Source organism: Anabrus simplex, chromosome 4 (assembly GCF_040414725.1).
Source record: "Anabrus simplex isolate iqAnaSimp1 chromosome 4, ASM4041472v1, whole genome shotgun sequence".
In the NCBI taxonomy this organism is placed as follows: Eukaryota; Metazoa; Arthropoda; class Insecta; order Orthoptera; family Tettigoniidae; genus Anabrus; species Anabrus simplex.
In genome coordinates this window covers 248,170,046-248,196,152 of record NC_090268.1, presented here as the reverse complement: position 1 = coordinate 248,196,152, position 26,107 = coordinate 248,170,046, and the positions used below count along the sequence as shown (strand labels likewise).

Here is a 26,107-nt window from a genome sequence, read left to right as displayed (position 1 = left end):
GTAAGCGTACGAATTGTAGAGCATAGAAACCTCTACAAAAAAGTCCGCGACGATATATACCTATTTCGAACCGGTTGCCCTCTAGAAGCGATTTTATGTTATAGTACGCGGTAAAGAAAAATAACTCCTTAGGATCAAATATATATTTCGATATTATCCTCGAACTCCTCATCGAAATAAATTGTTTGACCTCCTCCAGTATTTCATAAGGATTGCAATAACCTTGTCAGGACATTATTTGCATGAATGGTTCAGAAGTTATGACCATTTTAGACTGTAGTGGTAATTCGTTCCCTGTTGTCTGCTAGTAAGTTGCCTCTAACTCGCCGCTTGGAGCTCTGTAGTCGCCTCGGATGAAAAATATCACCAGAGCTTCGCGACTGTATATATTAGACTGTGGTTCATTAAAAAAAAAAAAAAGAACAAACGAACTTACCTCCGTACAGCAAGCTTGGCAGAAGACTACGCTTCCATCCGCAGTGAAATTTAGATTCCCTGTGATTCACCGCTTCAGCTAGTAGGACTTTACGATTATATTTTTTTTTACGTCACGCTGACACAGATAGGTCTAATGGTAACGATGGGATGGGAAAGGCCTAGGAATGGGAAGGAAGAGACCGTGGCATTAATTAAGGTACGGCCCCAGCATTTGCCTGGTGAGAAAATGGGAAGCCACGAAAAACCATCTTCAGGACTGCCGACAGTGGGGTTCGAACCCTCTATCTCCCGGATGCAAGCTCACAGCCAACTCGCCCGGTGATTTTTCTTTGGACATTGCCACAGACACAAGTCTTCTTCACAATAAATCACAGCACGTTCTGAAGATAAAGCGTACGGGTACAACAGTTCACATCGAGAAGGAAGGTGTAAGGGATATGGGTTGTGCAACGTAGTTCGACGTTGATTGGTTCTCGCATATGTCTTAGAAGGTTGGAGGCGTTGAGGGCTTCGAGGTCAAATTGTTTCTTGTTTCTCCTGACGGAAATTTCCGAAGAACTATTTCTGGTGACTTCCGAGAAATCCCATTTTTGCTCGTGTGGTATACAGATCTTGAGAAATGATGAGATAATTCTGTCGAGCACATCAGTTACAATATAATGCACTGGAAGAAAATCGGCTTCTTTAAAATAGATTCAAAAAGCATCAAATAAGCAATTTTCCAAATATGCACAAACCCCTGAAATAGGCATGTATAGTCACAATAAAACCAACGAAATCTAGCCCAAAGGACCCTAAAACGGATTTATATCTCAAAAGCCTACGTTTCTGAACACAGGAACAAAGTAGCCAAATATTCAAATTCCCGTCTCTAGTGATCACTGTGCCGTCCGAGACCTAGTTGACTCACTGTTCCACAAAATACCGAAGGGGGCTACACTCGCAGGGCTGGCACGTAACAATGTTAATTTGGCAGATTCGCAGATTGCGTCCTAGCTTACTTGCTGTAGCAGTAAATAACTTTGTGTCTTCTGTACATTGTAAATATCAGGGCTAATTTGTGTATGATAAATGTGAATTTACCATTAAGTAAATGTGTATTATGTTCCAGATGGGTATGCGACGACTTTCCTGAGTTGAAATTACCTATGGAGAACAACATCCTGAGCGATTATGATACTCGAAGGTGAGTAGAGCCAACCTAAGTAATGCGCTCAGGATATTCTGATGTATAATAGCTTGATAATTTTTGGATTATTTTTAAATATTCCTTTATTACAGGACCGCCAGCTCGATAAAGCTAAAGTATTATTGTTATTTCAGTTAATTGAACACATGATAAAATAGATGAACTACAATTTAAGACTTAAATTCGTGACATATTTCGTTGTCTGAGGTCTTCAACATAGGTTAACTAAAACAGTTGCAAACTTGAAATCAAGAAACTAATGTTTAAAATGACAGTAATATACCGTACCTTGCACACATTAAGAAAAGTGCAAATTCACAAATTAACTGAATATAAATGATCAAAGAAATGTCAAACAAATGGAATGCGTGAAAACAGCTACGAAGCGTATAAATGATCCCGTAATATGCGTACGGACCACTACAGTACTGTATAAGCAATTATTACTGAGGACCGTTTTGTTTATTCCAAGTCTTCTGCAACTGCTTGCAAAGAAAGAGAATTGTACCACGTGTTCCATCAGGTTATATCGTGTCAGAAGCATACATAAGTTTAAAATTAAAGATAAGGAAAAACATAAAACATAATATAAATACTCCAATGGCGAAGAGCCACATTAAACTATGTGAGCCCAAAACCTTGCAACATCAAGTGCATTTGGCTTCGCTTTAACCAGGTCTTCTGTTGTGCAGCTGAATGGGCATGAACTGCATTGCAGCAAATGGGCTGTTTAATACTCCAATGGCGAAGAGCCACATTAAACTATGTGAGCCCAAAACCTTGCAACATCAAGTGCATTTGGCTTCGCTTTAACCAGGTCTTCTGTTGTGCAGCTGAATGGGCATGAACTGCATTGCAGCAAATGGGCTGTGGTCTGCTCTTCTCCACATACACACAAGGTACTGTCCACTTCGAAACCCCATTTCTTCTGGTTTACCCTGCACCGCGTAACACCAGAGCGCAGTCTGTTCAGTGCTCTCCAATTCACCCAATCTGTGACATGGCCAGGAGGGAGTTCCTCTTTTGGGGTCATCCATTGACTGATCCTCGTATGTTGACTCCTGACGCGCCATTCTTGAATTCTTGCTTGCTGCGCTGTTCCTGCAAGTGTTTCGGTTACTCTCAAGAAGCTTTTCCTAGACTTAAGCCGCTGGCGTGGTGGCTCATATCCAAACAAAGGGTGGGCTTCCGATGTCAACACCTTTCTCTCTTCTTTCTTGGCTGCCACTTCACGGCGAATATCGGGAGGTGCTATCCCTGCAAGGCAATACACTTTTTCCAAAGGTGTAGGTCTCAAACATCCAGTAAAAATGCGGCAGGTTTCGTTGAGTGCTACATAAACTGCTTTGGTATGGCAAGATTTGTACCACACCGGGCATGCGTATTCAGCTGCGGAATAGCAGAGCGAAAGAGCAGATGTCCTCACTGTGTCTGGTTGTGCTCCCCAAGATGTTCCAGTTAGCTTCCGCACAATATTGTTTCTAGCAGCCACTTTCTGCTTGATGTTCAAACAATGTTTTCTGTAGGTTAAGGCACGATCCAGAGTGACTCCGAGGTACTTCGGGGTAGGATTGTGTTGTAATGCTATGCCTTGCCAAGTGACCTTCAGAGTTCGGGAAGCTTCTCTGTTGTTTAGATGGAAAACACAGGTTTGCGTCTTAGTTGGGTTTGGTGTTAGTCGATTCTTCTTGTAATAGCCAGCAAGAGTGTCTAGAGCTGTGGACAATGTTTGTTCAATCGCCTCGAAGTTATCCCCCTGAGATGTGATGACACAGTCATCAGCATAGATGAAACTATTCGTCCCGGCAGGAAGAGGCTGATCATTTGTGTAAATATTGAAAAGCATTGGTGCCAACACGCTTCCCTGAGGTAGTCCGTTCTTCTGTATCCTCCACCTGCTTCTTTTTCCCTGGAACTCAACGAAGAAACTTCGATTTTGAAGTAGGTTTTTTAATGGCTCAAGTCAGGTAATCCGATGGTAGGTTCCATTTAATGTTTTTGTTTATTTATAGTATGATGGAGTTGCTTCATATGTAGCTTTCTTTTCTTCATTTATTTCCACAGAGAGCTGAACATGAATTTCAAAACGCACGGTTGTCCAATATGTATGTTTTATTAGAACCACTCGTAAACGTTAAATCAATCCTTCGTGTACCATTTCAGCAGTCAGATCTTGTATTATACTTCTTTGTGGACAGCAAACGTTTTCTCTCTCTCTCTCTCTCTCTCTCTCTCTCTCTCTCTCTCTCTCTCTCTCTCTCTCTCTCTGCGTACATTTTTGTGCCGCGGTATTGGATAGATATTTTCGTACTTATATAAACATGTGTGTATGTTTAGTTCTAAGCCTGAACGCTGGTTGGATCCTCAACAGTTCCACCATTAGCTGTCATAGATTGCCTAGGCCAGGGATGGCGAACCTTTTCCAGCTAGTGTGCCAATTTGATGGCTAGAACCCCCCCCCCCCGACTTCCTTTCTTAATTCCCAATTATGTTTTGTAATATGTTATTTATTCCTTTAGTGATTTATTTATGTATTTAATTACTTATTTATTTAATATGTATCTTATAAATACATTTTATTACATGTTTCGTGGTTGTATTTTGCAAATACATCAAAAATACTTTTTAAGTATGTAAGTTTGGAGAATACCTAACATTGCTTGTAAATATATGTATAATAAGCTCCCATTGTAACACACTTCGTCATCAAATATTATTAGATATAACAATTATACATACTAATATTGCTAATGGACTTTTTAAGTGAAATATCGTTCTCCCATTTAGTACCCATGCCCTTTATATTGGGTTCATAACTTCTTGTCTTCAATAACACACAAGAAGCACTTAGGTCTGAACCGAGACGGCTTCTAACTGTTGACTTCACAACGTTCATTATAGAAAATAGCTGTTCGTAAGCATATGATGACCCAAACAAATTAAGTAATGCTGTAGCAAGTTTCTTCATCACCAAAACATTTGTGGAAGTCTGTCCCATTTTTTACGTGTTAAGTTGTCTCGCTTCTGGAGAGAGTATTCACCATCAACAGCACAGTCTATTTCCACCCATGATTCACCAAGTTGTACGGATTTTTTCACCCATGTACTGCTTTCTTCACATTCAATCAGCTCCATTTCTAAATGGTCAGTAAAAAATTGACCTTAATGTCACTCATTTGTGCAATATGAGGTTTTGTAATAAAGTGCAGTGTGTTCTCCAAATCTCGAAATTGGGAAAATCGCTTGGAAATGATTTGACTTAAATTTTGTGAGACGTCCACATACTTCTTACATTTTTGTGTCTTCAAAAGTTAATTGATTTGCAAAATTTGACATCAGTTCGAGTTGTGCTTTAAGTGAAGGAAATTACTTAAAATTTCTTGTTTCGACATCCCTGACGAATAAGCGTTTCCTCTGGAATGATTTTATGATCTCAAACAATCTATTTGCAGTATGTCCCTTTCCTTGCAGTTCCTTATTCGTAAGTTCATAACATTGTATACTGCTATAAAATCACGGAGAAACATTCATTCGCAAAGCCAAATAGGGTCCGTGAGTTCTGGGAATTTCTTCTATCATGAAGAAGCGAATTTCGTCCAAGAGTTCGTTCGACAAGCCTCTGGAGTACTTACCCAAGACTCAGTCAGCGAACATTATTGTACATTAAACATAGGTCACAGTGAAATTCCACTTGGTGTAACATTTTCAAGAACTGGCGATTATTTTGAGCACGTGCAGGTATGGAGTTCACAATTTTAGTTACCACCGAGGGTACTCTTTCAAATGACTGCATACCTTCTTTCGCACATTGGGCTTCCTGGTGTAGCATACGATGGAACTGTAACATACGGTGTTTAACTTCTTCTTTAAGAAATTTCACAAACTGTTATGAATACCCACCATACTGAGGCAGTATTCTGTAAGTCAAACCCCATTTTAATACAAGTTCATGCTTAACATCCTTCATTATATCGTTACCTATTGTCGTATTTCGTAAACTCAAAATTTTAACTAAATCCTCCCCCATCACATTTCCACAAGGGAATCAGACAAAAACAGCAATTCTTTCTGTAAGGTCACATCCCTGCTTTCATCAAGACATACTGAATACATCTGGGAGTTAATCCGAATCAGCTTTCAATTGCTCCGAAACATCTTCACTCAATCTTATTATTCTACCCTTGACAGTACTTCGGCTGGCTGGCATTTCTTTAATACTGTTAATTAGGCTGTTTGTTCTTTGTTAGGAAAGTCTTCAGTTAATGTATCGGACGTCAATAAGAAAGTCTCTTTCAAGAACTCACCGTCAGAAATCCCATGCTCTAATATCCAGTGGTACAGATGGAAAAAACCGCACTGTTATTAATCCTTGGTCTGAAGGATAATACAAAACAACTAGTTTGTTTTGTGTATCGTCTTCTTTCCTCATTTGGCATGGAACGAACATTTAAATGGTTCGTCTCGAAATAGCGTTTTACATTAAATATGCGGGATACGACGGTTTTCAAGCACAGGCAACACAACACTTTATTACTTCTATCACTCCGAATTCCATTGTCCACTGTTCTTGAAGAATCCGGTCACTACCTTTGTGAAGTTTCTGTTTTCTCCGCACCGAAAATATGTTTGTGAGGTCCGTATACAAACAACATTCAATAAACAGTAAAACACAACTAATAATTACGCGCTACTGGCTACCACACTCACTCACTCACTCACTCACTCACTCACTCACTGACGACCAGGTTTTCGATATTTATATCTTACACATGAAACACTATGACTGTGAAGATGCACGTAATATGTATATTATGCAGTACAAGATGTATATAAAATCTTTATCCATTCATGTGGCGTACCACCGAAATCGTGTTCGCGTGTCACCAGGTGACACGCGTGCCATAGGTTCGCCATCCCTGGCCTAGGCACTAGGGAAATGAGGAGTGAGGAAGTTTCTAGCTGCTTTCTTCACTGAATCGGAAATTGCTATTACATATCAGTCTCCTGAGCCCACTGAAATGCATTCACCAACCGTCCCAGTGAGCAACATTTTCACACTATTGGTAGAAGGGACCGGATAAATATGGAGTGGTATTACTAGCGTCGCTCATACCTCAGTCACTTCCATATTTTCAAAGCCAAGAATAAGACTTTGGCATATCAATTAAAGTAACTAAATTGTTCTAACTCTAGCCCATTCCAGAAGGCATAGTGCACTGTAATATTTTTTGACTGCTGAAATGTTAGAATAGGCCAGTTACTCGATGATATCCAAGTTCAGATACGATAATACCCATCTCCCATAATCTCGAAAACACAGATCTGGGAGAGGGTATTGTTTATTTAATCTTTTCTATTTTTGATACATGCAGTATAGGCCTACAAATGTTGATATCCTTTAGCATCATTATACATAAATAAAAAAACAGAAATAAAGCTGTGTCAGGAAAAATCATAAATAAATTTTAACACAGGGATGATTTAGGAATTTAACAGAGAACGAATGTTGTAAAAGCCTATTGTTGTGTGTGTCCTCCGCGCTCAAGCGCCGCGCCTACAAGCTCCGCAAGCCGCCGCATCACCGATGTTTCCACAGCCTACGAGAGGACTGCACTGCGCCTGGCATGCTCGTCGGTGACGTCAGCCAAGCGCTATATAAGGAGCGACATTCCTCGCCTTACCGAGGACTACCCCGGTGTCCAACAGCCAGCCCACACCGCAAGTCAAACACGGAGGCATTCCTCTTAAAAACGTGTGTTGAACAGGTGGACAGATTGCTGGTTGTGAGATCTCACCTCAGGACTCTGCCTCATCTTCCCTGATTCCCGTAGTCACGTCGAGCCCCGAGTCAAGCATTCTGCTACACTCCCAAGTCCTCACCAATGCTCCGACGACTATCTTAGCATTCTGCGAATTAAGATATTGATGCAAGTTCCTTGCAAGTCTAAGTCCAATATTAGCCTTATATTAACGCGACTCTCTCTACAAGTTACACTTGTTATCCCACAGCAGATAGTTTTCGACTATCTAAGGACATTTCCCAGTGAAATAGACCATCTCCTCGAGATAGGTGTAAATGTGTACATAGGACTCTCTCTTTGTAAACATATATTTGTGCCACAGACTTTCAATCTAGCATTTAATAACAGCATTAACTGCGTGCAATCCAGCAAGCTTCAAAAGTTTCATTTGATTTCTTGTAATTACTGTATAAAACTCTTGAAGAAATAAACTTTATGTTGTGTTACTGTATAGCAAGTTCCTTGTATACAACACTTATGATAATAAATTGAACTTTAAAAAGCAAAACACAAACGAAAAGGAAACATGAGACTCCTTGGACATGCCATGAGTCCATTGGATACTCTGGAAACGTGACACCCCAAAGTGAGGGTCACCACAGCAGTCATCCTCAGTCCCTGCATACCACGTCCAACGTCTCCACTGAATATTAATATTGTATTTTCAGAACATGCAATTTAAATAGAATATGACAATACATTGTTTACATGTTATAATCTACGTACCTAATAGTTCTACACTTCAACAAAGTTATATTGTCTAGGTTACCTTAGGCACAATTCTGTCACTAACTAGCATGCATCAATTCTTACCTCTATCAGTATATTTCTCCACATTCCCTTAACAATGTTGAATAATTTAGCAATTCTTCCCGGGTGCATCCACTCTGTTCAGTAACTTAAATCTGTATACAATTGAGTTTCATTGTCAATTTTCCTCCTAACCTCCTCATCCATAAATATCCCTTGTGTCCCTTGTCTCTAAACAGTCTTTTATAAGGTGTGCCCATCCCATTTCGTTAGAACATAATAAACATGTATTGTCATCCTTGTTCTTTCTGTGTGCTTTATTTGTGTGTATTCCCATTAGCCACCATATTATTTCCCTTTTTGTTATATTATCTATATTTATCCTCATTCTCCCAATTACATTACAAAATTCCGTTAGTGACATTTTATTTTTACACTGTGAATCAATTGCTTGCTTTTCAATGTCCTTCACTCTTAGGACTATTTTTTTTTTCATATTCTTTGCTGCTCTAAGCAAGCCCTTTCCCAGTAGTGCCTCATTCCTACCGCTTCCAAAATATTCCTCACCCCGTTCGCCCGATATCCTTGGTTCTGATATTTCATTTGGTGTTGGTAGGCTATCTGTAACATTTTGCCTCCTCCCAATTTTAGTCTTAACCAGTACTTATCTTTTTAACAATATTTCCCTGAACACTTACATCATTGCATATCATTCTTACACCATAGTTGGCTGTACAATTGGGTAATCCCATTATTATTTTAGCAAATTTACTTACGTATCTCAAGTGTAGAAATATGTTCTTCAACTCCCCATATCTCTGCTCCGTAAAATACCTTTGATTTAACTACTGCATTAAATTCATTTTTATGCACCCTATAATCAGGGTTTGGCATCTTTTTGTCCAACATGTTAATAGCTAACATTGAACCCATACCCTTCAGTTTTGCTCCTTTTATTTGTTCTGACCATTTTCCATTTCCACTTACTATCATACCCAGATACTCTATTTTCTTAATAACTTCTAATTTTGCCTCACCCATCCACCATTTTTCAGTCTTTGATAATTTATAGCCTTTTTTACATACCATTACCTTTGTTTTCTCTGTATTAATTTTTAAATTCCAATTTGCAGTAATTTATCATTTCATTTATACTACTCTGCATATTCGCAAAATGAGACCCGGAATATCCTGATTCTCAAGACTTGGGTAAATTCTCGACGTAAATCCTTTCTATTGAAATATATCATTTATGAAGAGAACAGTATAGGGGACAAAGTACATTCCTGTTTCAGCCCTACTTTGGAGAGTATCTCCCCAATGACTTTACCCTCCTTAACTTTAATTGAGCACTTAACTTCTGAGTATATGCTTTCCACCGCTCTGATCATCTTTTGTGACATGCCTATTATTCCTATCTTTGCCACAACAGCCCCTCTACTCACGGAATCAAAAGCTTTTTCCAAATCAATAGTAGTGATGTACAATTTTCCTCCTCTTTTTTTTAAAAAAATACATATTTATCCATTATTTTCACCAGAAATATATTGTCAGATGTTCTCATCCCTTCTCTGAAATCCGACTGGAGTTTCTCCAATATCGAGCTCCCCTCCTCCCATTTCACAATCCTTTATGCTAGCACCCCTGTGTATATTTTACTTAACGTATCTAGCAGTGTTATGCTTCTATAACTATTTGGGTTTGATTTCTCTTTTCTTCTTATAAATTGGGCAAATCACTCCCTCTTGCCAAGACTTCAAATATCTAATTACATAATTTAACAATGCTTTCTAGCCTATGTCTGTTCTTCGCCACTTGTTTCCAAAATTCGTTCGATACCCCCGAAATAGCTCCTTTCCCTCTCTTAGCTTTCTCTAATACCTTTTTTACTTCTACCGACATTTCCTTATCTAACGAAGGCGCTGTACATCCCAATCCTCATGCTAGTCCACTCCCTTCTGTTTTTGGTCTCCATCTGTCTTCACCCCCTAATAATTTCTTATAGTACTCCACCCAGTCAGCATGACTTATTTCAGTTTGCCGAGCAGCTTCCTGCTTACACATAACCACCTAATCGTACTCCACACTTTCCTACTTTCGTTATGTTTAGAATTTCTATTCAGTTCAGCAACCCTTTGTCGCTGCCATTCAGATTTTGCTATATACAACAATTCTCTATATTATTTCCTCTTAGTGCAGAATTCCATTCTCTGATTGTCTCCACCCCCGTTTCTTGTACGCCTTTGGTGTGCTTTCGGTACTTCAAAATTTTTATGTCTATAGTCATGAATGTACAACTCCTACATTTTCCTCTTCACCTCCTTTACCCGCATATTCTCTCCCGCCACGTTAATGGTGTCTTCTAGCAATTTTACTGTCCTACCCGTCTGATTATTCTCAATCATTAAGTCGATTCCAATTTTCACTATTTTACATGTTTCTACTTCATAATAATTCATAAACTCTTTCCCTAGCTCCTCCTTCCACCTGTATTTGGCAGTTGGTCTTTACAATTTCTCGTACAGTTCGTTAAAGCATTACCCTGTATATATTCTTTTGTGATAATAATTGGTAAGTGGTGTGACTTTCCCCAGTCCTGGACCTTTATACTCTTAATCATAGGTAAGGCATTCCGTGAACATACTAACATATCAATCAAACTGCTCCCTGCCTCTGTTATTTATGTTAGGTTCCCCATTTCATCACCACACCTCCACCCATTTGAAATATATAGTTCTTCAGTACCATACAATTCTAATAATTTTTCACCATTTTATTAAAACCCTTATCTTAACTTGCTCTCTTATGAATATCTATATATAAAAAAATAAGAGTTTTGTCTGTACATTGCTCAGAATTTGAAAATAATGGTATTTCTGTATCGGTCATGTCCATAGTAACAAGAAAATGCACTATTTACTTTTCCGTAATTTCTGTCTGTCTGTCTGTCTGTCTGTCTGTATGTATCTATGTATGTACACGCATCACGAGAAAATGGTTGAAGAGAATTTAATGAAAATCGGTATGTGAAGTCGGGGGATGAGCCTCTACAATCTAGGCTATAAATCATTTTACTCATGCTGAGTGAAATGGTAGTTTAGGGGAAGGCCTAAAATTGAATTCTCAACTATTTATGTTATTAGTGGTCTAATGAAAATCGGTATGTGAAGTCGGGGGATGAGCCTCTACAATCTAGGCTATAAATCATTTTACTCACACTGAGTGAAATGGTAGTTTAGGGGAAGGCCTAAAATTGAATTCTCAACTATTTGTTATTAGTGGTCGTATTTTAAAGAAAATGGATCTGCAAAGTTGGGGAATAAGTTACTACAATCTAGGCTATTAATAATTTTATTCACGCTGAGAAAATGGTAGTTTAGGGGAAGGCCTAAAATGCAATTCTCAAATATTTCTTATTAGAGGTGTAATCGATGAATGCTACATAACTAAGGTTATATAGTATTATATTTCCTATTATTCATTATACATTGTTGCCGTACTGGCTATGATCACAAAGATATTCATGAATTTGGATTTTTGTTACTAAGTCAATATCAGCGCCGAGTAACGAGAAAATGGGTAAACAGCATTTAATGAAAATCGGTATGTAAAGTCGGAGAATAAGAAACTACAGTTTATGGTATAAAATATTTTCAAATCACAGAGTCGAAAGAAAACTAAATGTGAAGGCCTACAATATAGAAAGCTCATAACATTGATCAACAATAACATTACATTGACCATTGTTTGTCGTGATGTGCTTTGTGTCTTCTGTTGCCCCTCATCTCCGGTAGATAGGATTACTGCTGCCTACAGAGTATTCTTTATTTGATTTACGTCGCACCGACATAGATAGGTTTTATGGCGACGATGGGATAGGAAAGGGCTAGGAGTGCCTTAGGCCTTAATTAAGGTACAGGCCCAGCATTTGACTGGTGTGAAAGTGGGAAACCACGGAATACCATCTTCAGCGCTGCCGACAATGGGGTTCGAATCTACTATCTCTCGGATGCAAGCTCACAGCTGCGCACCGCTAACCACACGGTCAACTCGCCCAGTTGTACAGAGTGTAACAGCCTGTCTGAATATTGATGGGAAGTAGCTGGGGAGTTAGATAACTTTCTTCTTTAGCGTGCCTTTCCCCTGGTTTATTAACTTTCTGATACTACTGGTACGTAACACACTGGATCATCATAGCATTCGGGCTATTCAATCCCTACTCTGAGGCACTGATTGGAATGAACAGTGTGCATATTTAGCGGAATAATGGCAGATGAGTGTTCATGGCAATCTGCGGCCTGGTCATCCCAGCTCTGGAACTTTGGACTATTAGATTGGCACCGCAATCTAACCGCAGCACTGTTCGGTAAAAGTGATAAAACGTGCGGCTTTCCATTTGATCGAGTATTTTATATGATAGCATTGCTTTTAATCGCTACATTCATACTTACGTTTTTGTAATGACCTATGTTGATTTTAGGTTAGGAAAACCACAGTCTTTCTGAGAATTCCGTAGCGAAGCACGGGTACATCAGCTAGTACAGTATATTTCCCCTGCATCTTTGTCATACAACAGCCTCTGGTCTGCGATCCTGGCATTGAAGTTTCCCATCTATACAATGCCTGCGCCCTCATAATGATTCTGTACCCTATTAATTTCCAGTACTGCCCTCGTTTTACCGGGTAGCTCAGCCGCTGAGCGAGAGTCCCAGGGAGCGGAACGTTCGCTAAACGGCAACGCAAAAGTTTTGAGGACAGGGATAATCTAAGGACTGACGACAAATGAAAAACACTAAAAAATGGGTTTTAACATTTATTAGAAAACTAATAGCACTTTCCAAAAACCATCTATTATTTTAAAATCTTGGAATAAAATAATTAATTCTTCCCTCCTGGAATTCATCCGAAATTCTTCACCAAATTAGTCTGCAAAGATATGAAACTGAATTTTACTAAATCGCATTAGAAAATTAATTATCTCCTTATTTGAGAAACTCCTATCTCAATATATCAAAAACCTGATTTTTAAATCATTAATTGAATTGACAATATTTTTTGCTATTTACTCATAAATCAATGAAACTTTCACCTCATAGCAAAAACCAAATAATCATTTCTTTTGATTAAATATTATTCTGATAAGATGTTTATACTTTAAATTACTTAATTAAATTAGTTTGAAATCCTTCATCCAACATATTTTATTTTTAATTTTGTACAAATCGACTCAATGTTGTGCACAACTCACAATAAAATGCTTAAAATTTACGATGTATTAGGTTACTCTTTTTACACTTTGTGAGCAATAGGCTCACCGCAAAACATCAAAAAATCGAAGAAATTTACGCGTAGTGCGTACACATATCATGACGAAATATCACCATGAAAAATCATATTTACAAAATATCATCCATTCATCCATCTCACATTCAAGCTTAGGTCCACGGCAATATTATCAAATAAATTTCACGAAACCTAGCCCTTGATTTTTATTTTTGTAATTATTTGAAATTTGAGAAAATTTCCCGATGACGGTGTCATATAAAGACTACCATTACGATCATTTGACTTGTGATGGTAGAGGATTATCACTTTTCAATGAAATAGAATTCACAACGATGTTCCAGGAGAATTTTACAATAGAAATCATCACTAGGAATTCCTTAAATTTGCCTACAGTCTCAGATAAATAAGCATTCGCGTGTGCGGTCTATGCGTCACGACTGCAATATTATTATTCTCCTATTCTCTCAAAACATCGACCAATATGTGCTTCCCAAGAAGAAGTTACGTTCAAAGACATACTCTCTTCCTTAATCGACTCATGTAACGGACACACAAATAAAATCCTATCATAAAATCCATTTACAAGTCTCAAAATCCAAAATATCAGCAAATGTAAAAATGTGAACCTTCAAGTCACGACCATATTCCAGGCCTACATCTACTTCAAATACAGCACATATTAATCACTCGTAAGCACAGTAATAATTATACTCATGACCCTTATATATTCTTTTAGACCGTAACGTCAATATTATTATTATTATTATTATTATTATTATTATTATTATTATTATTATTATTATTATTATTATTATTATTATTATTATTATGCGCGCGCGGTCGCGTCATCTTAGGCTATAGCTTAATGAAATCATAGATGACTCTATCCTATCTCGAATCTATGATAAACCACAAATATCATCAAGGGAAAATCCTAATTTTACAGAACACGTCGATATTCTGTCCCAAACAATTCCAAACTTATTTGAAAATTATTTAATAAATTAATAATTATTAACGCGTGGGTCAATTAGTCGATATTCTGTCCCAAACAATTCCAAACTTATTTGAAAATTATTTAATAAATTAATAATTATTAACGCGTGGGTCAATTAATTTTATCACTCTCCAATGTTAATTCTGGGACAGTGAGAACATGTCACGAAGCACGCACTCAAGTAAGACAAAATACAGGTCTCAAATACACTCTCTCACACATCAAATTCTACCAACACCAATGAAAGAAGAATGAAATTTCTAACTACAAAGACTAGTAGAAATTATCGCCAATATCTAAACAAGGACTACGTCTACAATATTATTACAACAGATGAACAGAAAAAATAGTTTGAAATATTATCTGTAATGGGCATGGCTTCTGGACTTGGCTGATGATTAGTTAAAATGGATCAGGTTTCATCTCGAGTAATACTCTCCCCTTGGCTGAATGATGCCTCACATTTTAGTTATTCATGGCTGCAGCAGATGAAGACTTGGAACAGTTATAGATTCCTTCGTAACGTTGAGGTTCCATCCTTCGAAATAATTCAGGACTGCTTGCGATCTTCCGTCTTCTGGTAAAAAGCTGAAACTAATAAATTTGTTTGAGTAATAATTCCAAACACACGCTCGATTCTTTATGATGTCACAGTTCTACGTACTTAAGTGTTCCTCAGATTATTAATGAAATCTGAACTGCGACGTTTCAAACAAATATTACAATTTAAAATTTCCTCAGAAGCAGAAATATTGCCATCTTTCGTCAAATTGATGTCTATAATTTCCAGCGTCGTGTAGGTCGTCTCCCAGTAGTACAGGCAATTTTATTTTACGAAGACAAGTTCTTGCAAGAAGCAATTAGCCAGGTAAAACAGCTAAAGTCAGCGAAGCGAAGAAAAGTAAGGAATAAAGAGAGCAAATTTCCCCAGATACACGGGTATTTATTTCTTCAAGACGTAGGTGTGTCTGTTAGTTGAATCCCATTGGTTGAAATCTTGCGATCGAGCTAACCTTCCAATCCAATTGATGAAATATCATGACGTATCAATTCTCAAAATATTGATCGCCCTTGGCCTGGTAAACCTGTAGTCACGTGTCACACAGCTGGGGTCTAGGACAAGACACAAAAAACCCAAGTCTGCTGCCGGCTCGTCGGGAAAAACCTGTTCTGCTGCTGGCGAGCGGAGACAGTGCAGAGTTGAAATCTCCTTCCTGAATGATAAATTAATGCATTGTTCCACCCCGATAATAAAATATTCTTCCCATACAGCCTAATTACCAATTTTCAAGGGTACAGTACAAATATTTTTCTTTTCCTTTTTCCCCCCGCAAATGGAGAGGCTTCATGAGGTTTGTAAACGAAACCAATGCACAACTCTCACTCACTCTCTTCAGAAAACTTCGTTTTTAACCAATCATTTCCTCTATTCCCTATTCAATGTGTTCTATTTTTTTTATTTACCTCGTCCCTCACCAAAGCCATTACCGGTATACCACCAGGGTACCTACCTCTTCGCAACCTCTTTCGTTTTTCCTTCGAATAGACTGTAAATTCTTCTACTTCTATTTTACTTGCGGGAGCCATCCAGCTTTCTACACAAGCAAGTACGTGTTCGGCGACCAATAGCAGTTGGTCGCATTGAGCTGACTTACACAAGTCTGTTTTAATTCTTCTATATTAGTACACTTTTAGGGGTGGACTGGTGGGTCCCTGGCAAGCATAAAGGAAGGATCTCTCCTTTCTACCACTTAAGGTATCGTTGCATATAATTTGTATGTGATTTTCTCCTCCCTAAGTTGCCCACCGGGTACGAAATCGATCTAATTTTCCTCTTTTGATTTCTCACATAATATTCATTTAAAATGCAATTAATGATATTAATTACAATACTAATCTTGACTTCTCCAGTGTGTTATTCATGGTATGCGTCATAATAGTTGGATTCAATTACTGTTTTTTTTATGAAGAGTTTATCTGTTTAAAATAATCAGGACGAGTTTATGACGTCTTGAGTTTACTGCTTTTGAAATGTAGCTCGCATCGTCACTTTATCCTATTGGCTCAAAAACAGGCGGTGAGTTCATTAAATTCATTAAATTACTAGCAGTTTCCGCGTCCGCAACGTACCTTTTTTATTAATAACCCCACGGATGTACGTGCCAAGTTTCGAGGTATGGAAACAATGCACACAAGTTGTTGTGGTAATACTCGTAGAATGTAATGATATTATATCAACTAACAGATGAAAATACATCACGAATATAAATTGAATTACATTTTTTTTCTGTACGTGGTAAGTTTTGAACTTATTTCGAGATATTGATGTCTATTCGTTAATTTTGTACATCCTTTCTGACTGTGAAATAATTGGAGTTGAGGTGAAAGATTCAGAGCAAACTTTCCAATTGCTGTAATGTACGGCTGTGCTAAATATACTGTCAAGGGAAAATAATTGTTTTATTGTTATTGTTTTGAAAGGCGCTTATATATGTTCAGAATTCAATTTTGAAGGTACCCTCTGTTTGCAGTCGGTTGATTTATTCCTGTACAAATGGCATATTACGAAAATATGATGCTTATAACCGTGCATTTCGTCCATTCTGAGATGTTATGAATAAATGCCATATGCCCTGCACCAACTAACATGTTAGCCCGATGTTACGAAGTTTGGTCATGACGCCTGAGTATCAAAGATGATGTACGAAGGTGTGATTATAATACATCCTGCACCAACAAACACTTCAGCACTTAGTCAAGAAAATACTTAATAAAGAAATGTATTGTTTTAGAATGAAGAAACGAATGCAAAAATATGGTACATTGAATTGAAGCAAGTACGGTAATCCGGGCTACGACTAACACGAAGTCAGTATAGATTGGAATAAATCGTCGAGAAAATACGTAATAAAGGAAAGCATCGTTTTAGAATGCAAAACTATGCTACTCATTTATGAAATTGAGGTTAACAAACGCAGGGGAATGCAAAAATATGGTACATACGATTGAAGCAATTACAGTAATACAATCTACGAATAAACAGACGTACGAAAATACGTCTGAAAGCAGTCGGTACTCATTCCAGGCAATTAATTGCTATGTTGTACCATTTAAGAAAATGATATTTGTTCCTGGCGTCGACCTCTATAGATCTTTTGCCACTACTTTCACCATATGTTATGAACATGCGTGTAATTGTAAATGCTGAAGTGTAGTGTGTTGAATGTGAGGAAAGGAACGTTAAGGACGACACAAACATCCAGTCCCCAGGCTAGGGATATTAATCATTTAAAATTAAAAACCCCTGACACGGCCGGGAATCGAACCCGGGGCCGCCGGGTGACAGGCAGACGCGTTCGCCCCCTACACCGCGGGGCCGAACTATGTTGTACCATAGAGCATTATCCACTACTGCCCGGACACGGTGCGCCAAATCACAGCTCGTGCAGTGTATAATGGTTTCTGTGCATCGGGCCCTTCAAACTCTGCATGTTGCAGAGGAAATCTGTGTCTGCATATGTCATAGCTAGGTGATTTTTAAGGTTTTGAAATCTTAAATTTGGCATTTCGTTGCTTTCATATATTTATGATTTTACGTGTTGGAGAAAAACGTAGAATTTGAGTTGACTGAGAGAATCAGACCCGGGTAATGTCTCTTGATACTAGATGTTTCTCTACATAGATGAATATTCGTAGTTAGTTTTACGACCGGATACCCTTGCTGACGTCATCTTCATCAGGGGAAGTTAGTGAGCTGAAATGAATGACGTGATATGATAGTAGTAAGGGAGAGGATGGATCCCGGTGCTGGCACATAGTCTACTCCTGTCCATTGGCACCAACGGTTCTGGTCAAGTCTTTACGTCCATCCGAGGGACGAATCATCAACAGCATCATATGCCACCACTACAAATAAGCACTGCAGAGAGGTTTGAAATTTAATCCATGCTTTTGGCACGCAATGGAGTGATTATACATTGTGCAGCATGACCTCCCCTACTCTGACGGACAAAATTCTGATGGTGATTTTTTTTTTCGACCAGCGGGACTCGAACCGGCTAACCGCGGTGCCAGATCATATAGACGTCAACGCCTTTAACGATCATAGCCATCAGGCGGGTGTCTTTTGGTAATCTATATATATATATATATATATATATATATATATAGAATAAACGTTTCGACTGTGCATTGCTTATAATTTAGAAAGAATGGTATTTCTGTATCGGTCGTGTCCATAGTAACAAGGAAATGTACTTTTTTATTTATAGTTTTCCCTCATATCTTATGTAGGCCCTATGCATGTAGACGCGTGCGCAGTAATGGTGTCCCGACATAAACAATCAACATTGCACCTCTCCCGATCTGAAAAGGATGGGTGGAAGTGAAGGGGTAGTATTGAAGGCCACTCTAGTACCGAAAGGGATGGGATGGGAAGGGAAGGGAAGGGAAGGGAAGGGAAGGGAAGGGAGTGAACGGGTAGTGTTGAAGGCACTGTGTGTGTATTCTCTGGCGACCTACATTTCGTTTATACTGTAACGCTGTAAGATGGATCACAAGTGATTCGATGTCGTATTATTGGCACAGAGATGCCAACTATTACGATTCAATCATAATAATTACGAATCGCCTATCATAAATACGCCTTTACGAATCACACACCACAAATAACGATTTTTTGTTGATTTTTAAATATAAGTGTATGAAGTGATCAAAAGGATACGCAAGGGATACCATTACAGCTTGAAATCTCAGAATATTCTTTTCGGATTTTTCAGTAATAATTTAAAGCTCGTTCGTGTCCCTCGTTTAAGAATATTTCGAGTTTTCAAGTGCCAAACGCAGTGTGTACTTCCGGCAAACACCGTAAAGACTTCCAGTACCGAAAAAGTAGGCACCTGAGATGTAGTACATCTTGCGAAGTTGTTGCTTTTGTTTGTCACGTGATCAGACTTCCATGCAAGTGTGCGAGTTCTTTTGTCTGTTTTGGCGGCAAAGTGGTGACAAACTCCGTTTCATTGTGAATACTGAAGAAGTATTTATTGCGATTTTGCTTGCCAAATTTGCATATATTGCTCTTTTAGGATATATGCTAATCGTGTATTACGAAATGCGAAAGGTTTGCAATTAATGAAGCGATTTCTTGTGCAGGAAAATACGCGTAATGCCGTTACCGTGACTAGTGATGCTAGTAATAAACCAAAAGTAGTTCCAAAATTTACGGAGGAATACTCGAATACTCGAATGAATGGCCCTGTTTACTGCGTTCCTCAAAACCTAATTCGCACGTGTTTTGTGGTGTGCGTAGCCGCGATTTTTCAGATGCGCATGTCGAGGAAGGACAAGACTGAATTCTGTGCTAATATGAACTCCGAATTGTTAAGTGCTCTGTTAGTGCAGAGGATGCACATAATATCAAAAGAAAAAGCATGTCACAGATGTACATTTACCAAACAGAACTACAAGCTGCTAAGGGAGCAACTACAGTACTCAACAAAAGAAATGATCCTTCATCCTCCACTCAGATATGTACTGCAGATCACCTGTTACTTTAGCAGGTAAGAATCACACACTCTTTATATGCCAGTCTTTAAATTGTTACATATAATGGAATTGTATGTTGTTCATTGACTTTTCAATGATCTGTATGTTAGTAAGATCTCGGAAAGAAATCTACGGCCTCCGCCCCCCTCCCCCCCCTGTGCCCTAACGGGTGCATTACGAATTGCCTTTCTTGAAAGTTGGCATCTCTGTTGGCATGTGGGAGGCTCACATGGTCCCACTAACAATAGCTCAAGCAATACCATGCAGTCTTATGGCAGTTTCGAGAGGTGAAGAAGGATTGGTAAAGCATAGGACACATAACAAGGCTCCTAGAAGAACTCGTCCGGAACAGGATGCTGGAATCGTTCAAACGACGGTTACTAGACTAGGCGGTAGGGGTCATCAGTTAGGTGCGCAGTAGCAAGCCACGCCTCCTGACGTCACGCGTTCCCCATGTTCGCTAAACGAAGCAGAACACCATTAGTCTAGTGATGTTTACCTTCTCAACAGTGTAAGAGTTTAATTTTTCTGTGCTGTGCCATTGTGTGTTGTGCTGCCGCTGGTTGCTCTAACCACGATAGACATCAGAAGGACTCAGGCATTAAATTGCATCGTTTTCCAAAGAACAGTGAAACTTTAAAATTTGACGTGATTTACGGCCTGACATTTAAATTTGCCACTGAGTTGTAATGATTTAGCGAGTCAGTTCTGTAAAGATCGTGAAATAAGCGCACAAAAGCGAAATCATCGTAAAGAGATATGTCAAATTTTACAATCGCAGGCGCCAATTGAAGCAGAAAATGTTAATAAATGCAATCTTGAGGAAGGTATTAGATAACAAAAGTAAACATCAGTCCGCCTCTGTGGTGTAGTGGTGAGTGTGATTAACTGCCACCCCCGGAGGCCCGGGTTCGATTCCCGGCTCTGCCAGGAAATTTGAAAAGTGGTACGAGGGATGGAAGGGGTCCACTGAGCCTCCGTACGTCAAATGAGTTGAGATGTGTTCTATTTCCACCTGAGTCATCCTGGAAGTAGTTTTCCGTGGTTTCCCCGCTGCTCCTCCAGGCAAATGCCGGGATGGTACCTAACTTAAGGCCACGGCCAATTCCTCCCCTTTCCTTGTCTATCCCTTTCAATCTTCCCATCCCCCCACAAGGCCACTGTTCAGCATAGCAGGTGGGGCCGCCTGGGCGAGGTACTGGTCATTATCCCCAGTTGTATCCGCCGACCCAATGTCTTACGTTCCAGGACACTGCCCTTGAGGTGGTAAAAGTGGGATCCCTCGCTGAGTCCGAGGGAAGAACCAACCCTGGAGGGTAAACAGATTAAGAAGAAGAAAATGGAAAATGAATTTAGTGCCTTCCATGGAAACTACATTAAGAAGTGTCCAGGAGATTTTAGGTTTTTAAAGGAAAAAAGAAACGAAAAACATCCTGATATTGAAGATTTCGTTGTTTAGGTTTCGTTAGAACCAGAACGTTCATAAGGATGAAAAACAAACAAACATAGGCACATAAATTCCTGCAAGAGGTGCGAACGAACTCGCAATGAAAAAAGAAGCGTGAAAAAAAATTGTTTGAGAGACTGATTTTGAAGTAATGTAAAACAACCAAGTAAAAATCTGGTGTAAATATTTTGTGTGGAACCTATATAATGTAAATATGTATACAGTTTTACTGCCATAATAATTAGGAGTATTCATTAGGTGTTTTTAAATATTGAACATTTGATCGCATTTTCTGACTGAGGGTTTTCTCCGCACCACATTTCTATATTGCCTAAGCCTGCGGAAACCTCTTTCCCCACCAAAAAATTGTGACCCCTAATATGGTGGAAGAGGTTGACGTTTCTTCAGGGGATTTTTACCAACATGCCACCGGCCAATACACATTTATAAATAATAACTTATACATAAATATAATATTAAATGATTTTAATACTACTTAACACCAACAATCCACCAAAACAACAGTAAAAAGCATCCCGCGCGATTGGTCATGTTTCTTTAGTTTTTGTAACTAGTTTTAGAAATAAAACTTCGTATAAAATCGTTCTAAAATCACTGGATGGATAGAAAATACGAAAACCGAACCGTAAATACTTTATTTGCGAGGCGAAAGATAATTTATTAGTGAGAAAGCTACTGGAATAGTTCGTGTTAAGCACAGTGTTATTATATTACTTGTAATGTTCTGAAAAATACTGAAATAAATTACAACATAATTACCTGCACATAACTGGCAATTATATTTGACAAAACTGAAAAATATTTAGCAAGTGGTTAAATAAAAACAAGCACAATTACAATGGGTCGTGTTCACTGCAAGCCCGGCAGTGGGGATCAAATGACGTCACCAGCCAAAGCGAGCCTGTGCGTGACCCCTACCGTCTAGTCTAGTAACCGTGGTTCAAACTATGGGCAATTCTCCGTTTGCGTCTATGGGTAATGCGATTACCGCATTGGAATTGCCAGTAAACCGGACTACCGTGAGTTGCTGACTCTATGCTGCAGGTATTCACAATCGCCGTGCTGCGAAAAAGGGATGACTTCTTCCTATCCTCAGAGAACTTCGCGTAAGCTTTGCACTAGAAGAAAGTGTTACTCCACGACAGGAATGGGAAATAACAATTTGGTTGGATGAAAAACTGTATTTTGCTCTGATCCAGGTTATGAAGAGCCTGTTGTCCAGGTAACTAATCAGTCGTGTTGCGTCACATGTGATGTATTGGGGTGGATAAGTGGTGCTCCACATATGACTGCTGAAAAAAGTGTTTCCGTTCTCAGGTTTGTACAAGATTGTGCTCTGTTTACACTGCACATGTAACTGAATCTTGCTTCAAACAGCATCCTGACGTGACGCGGCTTTGTATTTTATGGAAATTGAATTTTAATTGCCATACATTAAATTATTTTCTGATGTATTTTCTTATTGCTCAAGAAGTAAAATATACAGGGTGAAGCGAAATTCGCGCACTCGGGCGGCGCAGCGCGACTCCTCATATGCCAGCAATAAAAAAAGTCTCTCACAAAAGTTCGTCCTGCGAGTACATCCGGAAGAAAAAGGACGTTGAAGAGTGGCAATCTGGCAACACTGTAACCACATGTAGCGTAACTACCTCTGTCAGCACATATTAGTCGTGCTGTACAGTTGGTGCAGTGGATAGAGTTTTGGGTTATCATGCAGGAGGTCGAGAGGGTCGGTCCTGGTTTGAGGCGTATGTTTTTTATTTCGTAAATGTAGTCCAGGTGGTATGGTATCTGGCATCTTAATCGTCAACAGCGATTGCAGCGGGTCCTCTAGAAACTAATTGCACTTACGTACTACGATCCTAGAAATGCACGAACATTCGTTTTTATTGGTCAGCTTTGAAAGACGCCCTTTCCACGTCGTGGGCGTGAATTTATTCGCACCACTTCACCTACTAGATGCGTTACGTGTTTAGCGTTACTAAATTTTGTAAATGTAGGATACATGTGACCTAAGAAACGGTGTCTTACTCTATTACAGTATGTAATGTCCGATGGATATTAGCAAATAAAAAAGTGCCCCGTAACTCAGGTTCGAACCCTCGACCTCTTGCATGCTAACCCAAAACTCTATCCACTGCACCACCTGCACAGAACGACGAATGCGTGCTGACAGAGGTAGTTACCCTACATGTGGTTACAGTGTTGCCAGATTGCCACTCTTCAACGTTCTTTTTCTGCCGGATATACTCGCAGGACGAACTTTTGTGAGACACATTTTTGTATTGCTGGCATGTGAGGAGTCGTTCTGCGACGCCCGAGTGCGCGAATTTCGCTTCATCCTGTATATTGTTATTTTTATAAAGAAATGCTTGCACAGTTTTAGTACTTAATACATCAGTATCTTATTTTAGCATATTAATTTTCTGTTTATAGAATTTATCGTAATTCTGTATCTGAGGAGTCAATTATGATATAACTTCAGTCAAGTCCAGAAAGAAGTTACGAACCAGTAAATTATGTTTTCAAATTACGACCCGATATAACGCAGCTACAAACTATTCCTAACACGTATCAAATACTTCCCGGTTAAAAAACTCCTTTACCTCTTGGTACTGTAATTATCAGATTAGGTTACCTAATTGTGTACTTCAATACATCCGCCGCTGTGTCCATTTCAATCACAACAAAGTGTTGTAGCGGGCTGTTAAATGCAACAGTGCGTTAAGCGAGAACATGGGTCACTGTGCCTTCGCGTTGCCTAAGAGATATACAAGGCCGGGACATAGCTACTACTTTGCCGCTGAAAAGACGGCCCGATCGTGTTCACGGTTTGGCCGCTAGATGTCAGGTTTCTGTTCTGCTCTCGGCGGACTTTATCATTGTGATGTACATAGTAATTGTGATGCTGTGTTGATTTTATGCAATTTACTATGCGTATTGTTTCTGTCGGTGAGTGTCCGTGAGGTTGAAAAGCATGGTGCGCTGTTGTGTACCTCTGTGTACTTCGGATACCGCTAAAAAGCAAGAAAATGTGACGTTCCATAATTTTCCTTCGGAGTGCGGTTTAAGGAAGATATGCAGGCAAGCTATTTCGAGGCACGAGTATGTAATTTGCATTTTAATACATCAGATTTCAGTGCAAACATATCAATCAAGCGAATTCTCCGTAACGAATTTCCTTCTGTTTTTAGTGTATATCCTGTTCACAACAGAAAAGTGTCAAACGCAGGAAGGCTCCAGCTCCTAAAAATGACTTATTGCCATCAAACTTTAGTAAAATTTCTAATTCAGATACCGGTAACGATGATCACACCATATTTTCAGCATATAACTGATCTAAGTCACCCACAAACAACAAAGAAGTACCTACAAGTCTCGTTTCTATGTCAAGGAAATGCTACGAGTATCTATGTTTAATCGAAATTTATATTGATGAGATTTCAAATGCCAGATTACGGAAAACAGTCTTTATATTGAGAAGTAGGATACGGTAATGAAATCAGAAAAATGATTTAAGGTATCTGAACTTGACCAAAATGTAAACCAAATTCAAAATAATGGTACAAATGATCATTTAGGAGCTTTATTCCTGATAGAACAAACTGAATCTTACGGGAAGAAAAAGTGAAATGCGGAGAAACGACGGTAAAATTTTGCGTTCTCTGGCATTTGAAAGCACCTACCAGCTACAGATTTGAGATCCTTGCACTGACTAACTGTACTACATCAGAAAATGCTAAAAATTATATAGGATTTTCTAATGGCGAAACGGGCATAACATTGCTCTCCAAACAGCGGCTTAAATACGAATATCGTAACATCAAATGTGTGGAGGAAAAAGTAGGATAGCTGATAATTATAAGATGGTGATTAAAACCCAAAATACCGGGTGAGTTGGTCGTGCGCCTAGAGGCGCGCGGCTGTGAGCTTGCATCCGGGAGATAGTAGGTTCAAATCCCACTATCGGTAGCCCTGAAGATGGTTTTCCGTGGTTTCCCATTTTCACACCAGGCAAATGCTGGGGCTGTACCTTAATTAAGGCCACGGTCGCTTCCTTCCAACTCCTATGCCTTTCCTATCCCATCGTCGCCATAAGACCTATCCGTGTCGGTGCGACGTAAAGCCACTAGCAAGATACATGTTGTCCTAGACAATATAGCATCGCTAACGTCTAGCCGTATTCCTGGACATACGGGCTAAGGAAAGGCTCCTAGATGATTGGACATCAGCCGTTGTCCACCCAGTCCACAAGAAGAGAAGCAAAAAAAAGATCCCAGCAACTATAGAGGAATATCACTCCTTTCAGTATCATATAAAGTCTTTTCCATGATTCTGGAACGGCACATAACAAGACAACTGAATAAAGAATTAGGAGAACATCAAGCAGGGTTCAGAACTGCAAGGTCCTGTGCTGAACAGATACAAAATCTGAATACCATCCTTCAATATAGCAAGAAATGATGCCGACAGTCTTTGTCGACTTCCAGAAGGCATATGACTCCGTGGATAGGATCACACTCTTTAACATCTTAAGAGAACTGGGACTAAACGAAAAAATGAGTAAGTTGGTGCAAACCACCCTGCGCAACACCACTTCCAAAGTTAAGTTTAGAGGTCAATTATCAGAGAGC

At 39.1% G+C, this 26,107-nt stretch overlaps 1 protein-coding gene across 2 annotated transcripts in view; it reads left to right on the top strand.

Moving 5' to 3' along the window:
* Positions 1–26,107, top strand: part of gpp (grappa) — a 552,218-nt gene that overhangs the window by 173,373 nt on the left and 352,738 nt on the right. For both annotated transcript variants that reach the window (XR_010859839.2, XM_067145498.2), the window contains exon 3: positions 1,550–1,624. Coding sequence is in view for 1 of the 2 variants with exons in the window: in XM_067145498.2 (XP_067001599.2) it covers positions 1,550–1,624 (75 nt within the window). In the remaining variant the exon portion in view is untranslated. The remainder of the gene's footprint in view (positions 1–1,549; positions 1,625–26,107) is intronic.